Genomic DNA, 12,184 nt, shown 5'->3' with positions numbered 1-12,184 from the left:
TTGTCAGTGCGTCCGTCTAAGGTGTTGACGACGTTAAAGGTAGAGTCTTTATTGATGATGGTATCATCCTCAAAAATCTTGCCATCTATGAGGCTGTAGTTGACATTATTGTGTCCGTACAAGAGGCAGAAGACACCAATATCATGGGTGTCGTCGCAGTAGACGTGGTTGCTGTTGGTAGAGCAGCCATCGATTTAGTTGACGATTTGCCCGATTTTAGTGAAGCAGTGTCTTTGACATCTGGCCAGGCTAAAGCCTGTTCAAAAGGCACTGATGGCTCTAAAACTGACACCTGAGGTGTTGGAGAAAAAACATTTTCTGTGACTGATTTGCCATTTTTTAGGATCTTTTTTGGTGGAGTCTTTCTCTAATTTATCTCGTTTAGGAGGTACTTTAGCCTTTGGGCAGGGTTTGTCATATACGAAGTCTGGAGTTTTTAAAGTCTTTTTCTTTTGGAACCATAATAAAAGTCTTGCCTCTTGATTTCTCAGCGTCTGGGCTGAAAATGTTTTACAATATACGCAGTCTTTTGGCAGGAGTGAAGCCAGTATAAGCACTCTATATGAGAGTTGACAGAGAACCTCGTTTACCCACACGTCTTACAGGATCAAAATAAACCTTTCTTTGACCCTTCTGACATGTTGGCATAATGTGACAGATGTAAAAACAAAATGAGAACAGTTCACCTGAGATTTACTGATCAAAGAAAGTATCCTGTGAGGAAACAACTGAGCAGAGTTCAGGGAGACTCCCTTTCCGCAACATGCAGTAAGAAATCTGAGGTGTGAAGCCACTGCACCGGAGGCAAGGGTGCAATCTTTGTTCTGATTTGTCAGACTTTGCTCATGTTTAAAACGATGTGGATTGCTACTCAATTGCATAGGAAAATACAACCATCATAGACCTAGAAGAAATAATTGTTATACTACTAGTTATAATTACAGTGGGACTCCCACCTTGACGACAAGGAAGATGCAAGCATGTGAATCTATGAAAGATTCCATACTGGAGAACCTTTCCTATGCTATTCTCAAAACCATCAATTGTGGTAGACCTCGCAACAGCTCAGTAGAGCGTGATCTACGGACTCTTCTCCGGGGGCCATTTACACTGTTGTACCTTATCTCTTTTCCAGTGTCTTTCCAGAAAGATGCTTGACAAACCCACTGCTCTGAAGTGGGAGCTGTGGCTGGTGGGTGAGCATGCATGTGGCCACTTACTGACTTATAAGTGGAAACTTGATTCCTTCACCTTGGTTTAGGTCTTTTAAGTCACTACACTAAACCCATTTATCTTTGATCCACAGATTCCATCTCTAGGAACGATCCTCTGATTGCTTTCATCTCTTCACCCATCAGGAACTCTTCTTTTCGTTATTGTGAACTACTTGCTGGTCCTAGGACTTTAACCATCCAGAGTGTGCCCCATGACGGGACCTTCTCTTAAGAGTGGTGATCTTTTCTGGTTCGTTCCCCATAACCATGAGCTATACCTCATCTTTAATCAGATTGACTCTCTTTGGTTTGTTTTGCCTTTCTCCAAGTATTAGGGAAACCATACTTGGACTTCAACCACCTTTCTTCTAGAGTCTAGACTTGAGCATCTAGTATCGGTAGGGCTATTAGCTCCATCCTTTGTACTGCATTGTTCTTGTAACTGAGCCGATGCATTCTGGGAAGGCGAGACCATCAACTCTGGACATGTCCAAGTGTAAGTGCATCCAAATCAAGACCCTAAACACTGCTGTAAAAAACATCAACAAGCTGGTTCCAGTGACAATTATTAAGTTGGCTACTGTGCGTGCACAGAGTTTCTTGTGATGAAGAAAGCTCCATGAGAAACAGACCAAAATATGCACGCCAAGTGCTATTGCAATATATGTATTGTTAGATTACAAATTACTTTGAAAGTCTCAATTAATACAAACAAGGAAGAAAATATACTGCAAGGCGCTGAAGTGACCAGTAATCTAACCGCTACATTGGGTTTGAGCTGCTACTACTTCCATGAAACATGGACAAAGAAAACATGTTTGCACAGCTTTACTGTGAAAACCCCAGCGCTGTTTGGTGTCTTCGTACGAGGGTGGCATGAAATGCTTGAATAAGGCTACAGAGTAAACAATGCCCATATATGTGCATCACAAACACATGTGGCATGCAGAATGCTAATCACGTGGCGGTGATGCTGTCCAAGGCAGTATTGTATACAAAAGAGGCTTGCACGCATAGGCAGCAACAAAGCAACTACCTTCACTCAAAGTCTAGAGATGTTTAGGCAGAAAAGTATATGTCTGTAGTACAATAACCAAAGGTAGGTACCAAAAATGGCACTGCAGCGGAGTTCTACTTCTAACCCTCTCTCCTCCTCACGCCAGACCACCAATCCAGGGGTGAAGGCATAACTATCAGTGCTACTTCTTTTCCTAAGTAAACCATCAACCAAAGGAGCAACTTAAAAGGCATGGGAAGTAAATGTTTTACTATATCCCAATTCTTAGTGTTTGTTTGGAGTCTTACCCTCGACAGTTTAACTTTGATTTCTTTTTCTACTATGTTCAATATCAGGCCCGAAGGATGAGGTTATATTCAGGCACCTTCCTAGCCCTGGAGCCAGAGACTGTAGCATTACCAATAAAAACCTGAAAACCCATCTAGGTTTTTCGCATTTCTCTGAGGGCAATTATCATAACTATTTCAGGTAATCAACAGTTTTTCTACTTAATTTAAGTTGCATATACGCTTGTGTTAGTTTATTTCACAGGGACTGCTCTATTTATCAGATAGAACTTAATAGAACAAGGGGACCTCGTTTGTTTATAATAAAACCAATTATGACTATGAAAGGATACATGGTTGCACCTCCAAGAATCTTTTGTTTTTACATTTTTTAGTCTATTGCAGGGGCGTAAATGGTATTAGAGGTAGAACAATGTTCGACCCAAAATCCCCAAACGACCTTGCAAACATTTGGAACCAATCATAGGGTCCTCATTAGCACGGAGCAGAGCAGAAGAGAAGTCCTATTTTTGGGTCAGTTAGTAGAGCTGGCACAGGCGCAGTGAAACCTGCTAGAAGCTCATCTTATGTTCTCCTCCTTTTGTCAGAGGAATACCAGAGCTGGCACCAAAACCAGGGATCGCTATATGTCTGGGAGTTAAAACGCTGGCTGGCACTGTCCTCAGGCTGGAGAAGTGCTGAAGGAGAGGCAATTTGTGTGGTAAGAAGCAGAACACTTCCTGGCACCCACATACATCCATTTTCAAAACAACACGCACAAATCAATGTGACATCAAATACAACTGGGCACTGTATTATGTGCCAAATACCCACCTCCCAAAGTGATGCTTCAGGCCATAAGGGCTTTTTGGGGTTGCTTAATACACATATAAGTTAATAGAGGTTTCCATTACGAAGCATTCTGAGAAATTACTCACTTCCAGGTCACAGGAACTCTATTTTGCAGATGTGGCTTCTGTGGCAAGTGCTCTAAAAAGTGCACTGCTGTTACAAGTACTACACATCAGTGCAAATCTATCCACCGGTTCTTACCTTCTCACACATCAAAGCAGTGCAACTTTCTTAGAGTGCCCACCAATGCCAACTCTTCCCACTGCTCACCAGTACCAGTTCCTCACTTTGCCCATCAACTGCAGTAGAAAACTAAGTCAGAGGTTCAGCTGCAAAAACTTACCAACATCGTATTGATAATAAAAGCAAGCATTAAAGAATACGTGAGCACGTTCTCTTTTTAACTAGTTTCCTGGACAGGAAAGAACTATCACAGGCACAACTTTTCAACTTGGTGAGCTTTAAGGTTCTGCTGCCAGACATTGAATGGTTCGTGTAATAGACAATTTCCTTCTTAGTACCAGCGACTTGGTAGTTCTGCTAGCCATGATCCACACGCATGCTGAAAAAATACAGAAGACACTTGGCGAAACATTTGTTAGCTTCATGAACTGGAATATGGTGCTTTAAAGTCAATACACTGCCGACAGCTCTTACCAGGTTCTCTTGGTTCTTGGCAGCTATTTTCTGGTCTTCCTCTCCTTCCCCATTTTTCATATACTTGACCTCCTCCACGGGTTTAATCCGATACTCATCTGCAGTCGGGAGATCAAGAATGTACCAATTAATTCTATCGCAAGAAACTATAAAATGCAGAATATGAGAAAAGGGCAATCTAAATTAAAATAAAGTCTAGTCTAATCAAAGGTGACGTCTCTCTAGTGACATGCTTTTCTCTCTTTTTAATGCCAACAAACCAGTTGTTGTATGGTACATATAAAAAAAAAGCTAATGCTGATATTTGCAGTAAGGATATTGGGCTTGTGTTAATGCGAATATCTGAGTATTTGTATGGTAAATGGATCTCTTATGGTGTTCACTTAGCACCCCCCTCGCCCCAATGACCCCCCCAATCCTGCACTTCCTCCCCCACTCTCCGTGTATGGCCTTGTTTAGTCGACTGATAAAATTGTTTGATGTTAGCATTAAGTTACTAATGTTTTGTTGAGGATCAAACAATTTGGTCAGGTGGGGGACTGCAGCTAGTCTCCTGGCTAAAGGCCCTCCTAAGCAGCGCATGTGCGCTGCGTAGGCGAGACCTAACAAATTTGCAACAATTGCATATAGTTCATTAGAACAGTATAGGCGCATCCTAGCAACTTAAAAGAGATATTTAATTTTAATGCAAATCACCAGAAAATATATTTCCTTACTACATAAAAAAGTGACTACGCTTGACCATACGCAGAAGAGACAGTTTAAACATGAAAAAAAATCCAAAAAAATAAAATGGGTAAAGAATGGCAAGAAGAAAAAACTAATGGCAAGTTAAAGTACTTGTCGACCAGCCCTGGCACTGAAGTGCATTTCTTTAAGGTGGATTTGCACATCTGATGAGGAATCCTATAACACTCACAATGCAAGTGAGACAATGGCTGAAGTTAGCTGATCCACTGGTCAATGCTGAGATTTGCAGAGCAAAATATGAATGACAGTTGCACAAATCATGGATGAAAAGGGCTAAGCCATAGATAGACACTATGTATGTATGTATGACATCTACTGTGGTCTGTAGGCCAAACCTAAAAACCCATGGCATAACCTTAGCAAACCTTATCCCCAGTTTTACTCACCTTTAAGGGCCTGACAGGCTATCTCCTGATGCCGCCAATGATGAAATCTGAATAGAAAGGGTTGCAAACGCCACGCACGCCTGTATAAATCAAGATACTGTTGTAAACAGCTTATCATTGGCTGCTATGGCCTCTGGGCTTCACTGGACCCTCTAGCATTGTGTGCTCTACGCCGGGTTGATGCCTTTTTTGATGGAACACAGATACACAGATACATTTTTTTATTCTTTTAGGACAATCATCCACTCAGCCGAGATGTTTTTTGCCGGCAGTGGGGAAGGGAACAGGCTTCACAGCACATCTCACAATTGAAACTGATTAGATCACATCCACATAGTACTAAAAATAACAACCAAATCGAATCAAGATGATGATGTCAGTGCTGATGAAGGTAAACAAATAGAGGCAACTTACTTGCAGCAGCCTTAGAGGCTGCTGGGGTGACAAAGAGAAGCAATGACAGTGATATCAGGTAATAATAATAATAAACAATAATGATATTAGTAGCAGTATTAACAATACCAACAGCATTAATGCTATTACAACTACAAATAATGAATGGTAAAGCGAAGGCGTCTGTCGTTGGTTGTCGGCATTTTGACTTCATCATGGCTTGTTTTGTTACACCATTTTTTTCTTTTTGTGCAAAACTGTATTAGCAGGCAGGCTGGCTGGGCCTCATCAAGCTAACAAAAGCTATCCAAAAGTAAAATATTTTTGTGGTTTCAAAATGCCCAAATTGTCATAGTGGTGCCTGGCACTGAAGAAAACTACTGCGTGTGTGGATGTGCTCCATGTGAAAGGACAGAATGCAGTCACTCACAGGGAAGTTAACCAATGGCTGAACTGAGCTGCCCACTGACCCCGGTTTGCTGCAGTGAGCAGGAGAATAAATGTGAATGACCCAATAATGTATTTTATTTATATATTTATAAAGTCCACAATTACCACAAAAGGGTATCCTGGCGCTTAGAGCGGGAGGAAGGGATCCAGAGGAGAGACTACAACAGCCACGTTTGTATTTATTATGGACCTATGGAGGAGAAGGGACATCCTCCCATGTATACCCTATGGACGGTGGGAATCTGAAGCAATGTACGAGGATGATCGAAGGGGACATGTAAGCAGGTAGAGATTTAAGAGGTTTCTCAAGTAAAAAGTTCTAGAGCCATTTATTTCTCAATGTGTCAAGCGAAGCACTTTAAAAGGCTGACTGTTTCTCAATGTAAGGTGTAGAGGTGATTAGACATGAAATTTATAGGGGGACAGGTTAAGGACTAGACAAACGGGTGCATTTTGTACTACATGGAGATGGTGGAGAAGGTACTCCTGGTAGGCCCAGGTATCATGTGTTGCCATAAAGCAGCAGCAATATGACAAGAAAGTCAACAGCAGTATTTTTTCTAACTCCGGAAGCAAAGGGAGAAATATCTTAAGCAAATAGTAGAGTGTAGAAAGGACGCTCCACCCGGTTTACCCGATTCTTTATGGTGAGTTGCGTATCCATCTGAAAGCCAAGATTCTTTGCTGAGTCTGCTCGGCAGGAAGTGGTGCCTAGCTCTAGTAGCAATCAGTCGATTCCCCTAGAAATGGTGGGATGCCTAAAGATGAGGACCTTGGTTTTATCACTCAAGGCAGTTGGCGGCATCCACAAGGCAACTGCACTAATGCGAGATCTAAAGATGGAGTTGGTTTGTGTTTGATTTTCCAGGGACCCAACAATTTGCGTGTCTTCTGTGTATAATATGGTCTCAAATCCACACTATCGAACCAGGGAAGGCAAAGAACACATATAAAGGTTCAGTAGGGTGGGGCTGACAGAGGAGCACTGGGGTACTCCACAATGGTTTGTGGTGGAATTGGATAGAAATGGTGGTAAGTGTACCCTGGGTAATCGTGAGCACAGAAACCATAACAGACTACTGGATGAAGAAAGATGGCTGAGAACCCTTATACTCCATTATATTTTTCATATCAGTTTAGTAAAGTTAAAAGGTCTTGGCTAATAGCAGACCTAAAATGATAACAAAACATGAAAGGCTGCAATCCATGTTTAAAAACCGACATGCCATTGCCTAATCACAGGCGAGCTGTATCATCACTCTTCTCAAAACAAGAAAATCATGTGACTGCTTTATTGTAATACCTCTTAATACTTGGGAGTTCTTAATGCACGTATAATCGCCAGTCTCTAATTTCCTTCTAACAATCGACTTGTGGCTTCTTTAGTCACCTGTAATTGTGAAATTATGTTGAGGCTCAACTGTAATAACTTATTAAAGCAGGGTTGTGACGTCAAAATGGCTGCTCCAGAGCAAACTGCCAGGGTGAAACGCAGGTTTACAGAGCATAATTACAGATGCAGTTTAAACAAGAAAAATGGTAACTGACTTATTTGCTCGGATGTATTTTTACTAAAAAAGAAAAAAAGTGATCAGCAGAAAGGAGATGTTTATGGCAACGTTTATAATTTTTTCCACATTATAGCTCATTACAGGGAAGATAGAATATCTTCATGCTTCTACAGAATGTGGGCCACAGCGTTTAACCTGGCTTACATTAAACTAATTTTAATATCTTTGTGCAAAATTTACTAACTGCTTTTTGGTGCGTTTAATTTCGCAGTACAGATTCTGCTTGTATTCTTTAGATCAGCAATGTACACAAAAGATCAAGACATCAAGTATTTAATGGGTTTGTAGGAAGTGTGATGGATACTCTGTTGTATATAATAAAGATATTGCAACTCATATCAAAGGGCCATGACTATATAAATGTACGGCAGGGGTGCTTTATCCCATGTATCACAGTTGAATTCTTACATCAGTGTTTACTGCCAGTCAATACTGCGAATGGACCGCAGGTCCCTGAGCTGAAAACCAAATGCCCCTTAAACAATGAAATCAAGATCAATTTTTTATTCTATTGTTTCCTTCCGTGAAAATTCACAGCATTGAGCTAATAAAGCAATATTTAATGCAGTGTGCTTAAATGCCATACTGCTGGCTGTAGAATAGGAGAGCAGGGACTTATGTGCATGCCACTACTCGCTTTAAATTACAAAGAGCATTTTGGATTTTATCAATATTGTCAGTAGTAATTTCTTTAAGGCAATATTATTGATCTCCGTTACAAATTGAATAAATATAATTATCTGTTCCTTATACCATTAGAACCCTGTACAGGGTTGGTTCAACCAATCACAAAGCTTAAGAAGCTTACAACAACTACGTAAGTTGAGTAAGTGAGAGAATACATTAGTGATGCGTTGTATCATTCCCAGATATATACAATTTATGATATGAGACCAGTGACTAAGGAAAATACAGTGGAGATCTATGTGGAAATTAGTTTCAATTTACCATTAAGGTATATCTATTCTTAGGATGCATTTAATTGTACATAATTCCATAATTACAAAGCACACAATTAACAGTAGCTATCACCTCAGAAGAAGAAGTTAGCCTCTATTAATGCCCTGAGCAGAGGGCAATAAGTAATTGTCATTAGTGTTGCCAAAATATAGTAATAACTGACCTTTTAAGTGTCCAAAAGCCTCAAAGGACTGATAAGAGACTTTTAGCACTCTGGATAGATTATTCAGCATGTTTCAACAAATCAAAAGCCTAATTAGCTGGAATTGTTTTGCATGCCCTGCATACATGGGGGTCAGCCATGCCCCATGCAGGTAAGAGCGGTGGGGACGGAGAGGGTGGTATGGAATTCCGACAGACTACGCAGAGGGGAAATTAAATAAGTAATTCATTTTTCCTTGTCGTCTGTCAAAATACCCCCACCCGGTCCCACTGCTCGTACCTGCACAGGCCGCGGCTGATGGTGCTCAAACATGGCTGGTGCGGTAGAGCTGTGAAGGGAGGGGAAGCTGGTCCTGCTTGTAGCCAGAGTTGAAGTGTGGAGTGGAATAGAAGTACTCTATGGATCTAGGCTGGGAGGCCATTAGCCTGGCATGGACAGAGAGGCAATAGTCCTTCAGGACTGCATTGAATATGTGGAGTGGATCACTCTGTGGTACAGGAAGTGAGAGCGTGGGGCCAGGAATGGCTGGTGGCATAAATATGCATAGTATGTGTGTATGTTTGTGCGAGCAGACGTACAGTGTACATTCTAAAAAGTGCACTGCTGCATGGGACACGACAGCCAGGGGAGCGTGGTAGTTCCTTACTGTCCCTAGTAGATGGTAAAGGTGTACATTTAGCACTCTCGTCTCATTGGCTTACACCAGGTACAAGTCCAAATCTGAGGGAGCATTAATTAACAGCCGTTACCCATTGTGTGGTAACTATAACTTGCTCGCTCGCCATGCCCTGCTCATTACCTCACACATTACATCAATTGTGACATGTTCTATATCATCCATGACAAAATCAATGCAACTTCTAAAACGACAATTAATGACAACACTGCATGGCAGGGCTGAGAGATATAGCTACTTCAGTAAACTACAACTGGTGTTTTTTTGGAGTTTAAAATGTAACGCTTAAACTCACATTTTCACTTAACCCGTCAAAGCCTTTGTCCAAGTGCAGCGGAGGGAAGCCCTGCACCAAACACCTCACAATCAGAAAATATCTTGCAGCGCACACCATTTAGATGTCCCCAGCAAGGAGTTAGGCGCAGGGGCTGGCCTGGGCCCATCCGTCTGCAATGCCCAACTATCCATTAAACAGAGTGGATACTCTTTCTGGGTATGTTTTCCATTGTTTTGTTTTTTTGCAGTTTTAAAAATACGTCTGCAATGCCCAACTCTATCCATTAAACAGAGTGGATACTCTTTCTGGGTATGTTTTCCATTGTTTTGTTTTTTTGCAGTTTTAAACTACTGATATTTTTTATATTTCATTTGATTTTTTTCTACTGTTTAAAACTTTAAAAAAAACTTTTTGGACTACTTTATTTTTTTACACACACATTTCTATTTTTTTGCATGTACTGTTCAATACATATTTCTCTGTTAACTTCCTCACAAGCCATAACTTCATGACCGTGTCAGAGGTATATCCCAAAATGCTGCATGTTGTCCTCATTTTCTTCCTCTTCTTATTGCAGCACCTCCTTGAGAAGTTAGCCGTTGTTTGGGTGCAAAATATTGAGGCGCTTCCACATTCCAGTGATTCCCATTGAATACTCGCCAGTCTTCCCTCTTCACAGCATCTTCTGGCACAAAGTGCACTTCGCCGTCAAAAAACTGCTACACCGGTGATTCCTTCCCTTGCTTTGCTTCTTGCAATGATGCAAAGGTGCTTGCGGGAACGAGGACATACTCTCCAGATGGTAAACCTGGCACAAGTCTGGTTGGATGATGCACTTCATGTTTGCTGCTCTCCAGTTTCGTCCGAGGTCATGATGGTTTCAGATTGTACTTACTGCCACCTGTCTCTATTAAACACCAATCCAGTGCAGTGAGGGTAGTTAGCAAAATCATTTGAGGTGGTTACTAAAGGGTGTGGGCTTTTTTTGTGTGGCGTCGCCTGAATTGCCAATGAAATGGCTAGAACCAATCAGATGGTCCCATAGTTATACTGTGTGGGTTTACTTCCAATCTCGTGGGACTACTACAGGACCCAGAACTTAAAATATAATATTATATATATATATATATATATATATATATATATATATATATATATATATATACACACATACACACACACATACTTACATATATCCAAAACAGCCCCAACTCCCAACGGAAGAGAACACGAACAGGAGGGCTGCAGATGTTTTTATTGATTCAGGCCACCCTCCCAGAAACCAGGAGAGATGCGTTTCGGCTGCTCCAGCAGCCTTTGTCAATCTTATATAAGTGTGTGAAACAGTATCTCATTGGCTAATACTATTAATTTCATGTGTGGATAGGAGGTTCCTACCCTCTTATTTTATTTAGGACGGGCAGTGAACACTAGTCTGCTTAGTTTGTGTTTTTTTTTCCCCATTTCTGGATTTCATTTTGAGGGTTGAGACTAAAAACAAAAATGGCATCTCCTTAAAGAACATGAATACCTCTTGGCCGATGAAGAGCAACAACAAAACAAGCACTGGCGTTGCCAATAGGTCTCGCATTAGGAAAGTGTGAGCTATTGGTATTGTAAATGACGATTATTTTTTTAATATGTGTTGGCATTGAAAATATATAAATTAATAGCATTGTTATTTACAAAGCCAATAGCTTACACTTTCCTAATGCGAGTCCTATTGGCTATGGGAATGCTTGTTGTTAGCCAGCAAGGACAGTGCTGTTGTGGTGCTGAGTGATGCTGTTATGGTGCTGAGTGATGTGGTGGTGTATTAGAGTGATGTGGTGGTGTCCCAGAGTGATGTGGTGGTGTCCCAGAGTGATGTGGTGGTGTCCCAGAGTGATGTGGTGGTGTCCCAGAGTGATGTGGTGGTGTCCCAGAGTGATGTGGTGGTGTCCCAGAGTGATGTGGTGGTGTCCCAGAGTGGTGTGGTGGTGTCCCAGAGTGGTGTGGTGGTGTCCCTGAGTGATGTGGTGGTGTCCCTGAGTGATGTGGTGGTGTCCTTGATTGATTTTGTGGTGTACATTAGTGATGTGGTGGTCTCCCTGAGTGCTGTGTTGGTGTCCCTAAGGGCTGCGGTGGTGTCCCTGAGTGCTGTGTTGGTATCCCTGAGTGGTGTGGTGGTGTCCCTGAGTGATGTGGTGGTGTCCCTGAGTAGTTTGGTGGTGTCCCTGAGTAGTGTGGTGGTGTCCCTGACTGATGATGTGGTGGTGTCCCCGAGTGATGTGGTGGTGTCCCTGAGTGATGTAGTGGTGTCCCTGAGTGTTGTGGTGGTGTCCCTGAGTGGTGTGGTGATGTCCCTGAGTGGTGTGGTTGTGTTGTTGAGTGTGTCACAATGCGCTAATTTCACAAACCAGGCCTTCGAGGCGCTGCTCGGCGCGTCCCAGCAGATGACTGAGTGAAAGGGCCCGTCTGCCTGCAGCTCTCTGCAGACAGGGAGACGGAGGGCCCCGGGTCTCAGACAGGCTGACTGGCTGCTGTGACTCTGCATGCTGTGCCTTTATCT

General features: G+C 42.0%; 1 protein-coding gene across 5 annotated transcripts in view; it reads right to left on the bottom strand.

Annotated features, from left to right (window-relative positions):
• Window positions 1-12,184, bottom strand: part of C1_1H1orf21 (chromosome 1_1 C1orf21 homolog) — a 404,852-nt gene that overhangs the window by 183,483 nt on the left and 209,185 nt on the right. For all 5 annotated transcript variants that reach the window (XR_015308474.1, XM_086957096.1, XM_086957078.1 and 2 more), the window contains exon 3: window positions 4,008-4,105. Coding sequence is in view for 4 of the 5 variants with exons in the window: in XM_086957096.1 (XP_086813222.1) it covers window positions 4,008-4,105 (98 nt within the window). In the remaining variant the exon portion in view is untranslated. The remainder of the gene's footprint in view (window positions 1-4,007; window positions 4,106-12,184) is intronic.

This window comes from Lissotriton vulgaris, chromosome 1_1, assembly GCF_964263255.1.
Source record: "Lissotriton vulgaris chromosome 1_1, aLisVul1.2, whole genome shotgun sequence".
Lineage (NCBI taxonomy): Eukaryota > Metazoa > Chordata > Amphibia > Caudata > Salamandridae > Lissotriton > Lissotriton vulgaris.
This window is presented reverse-complemented; position numbering and strand designations above follow the sequence as displayed.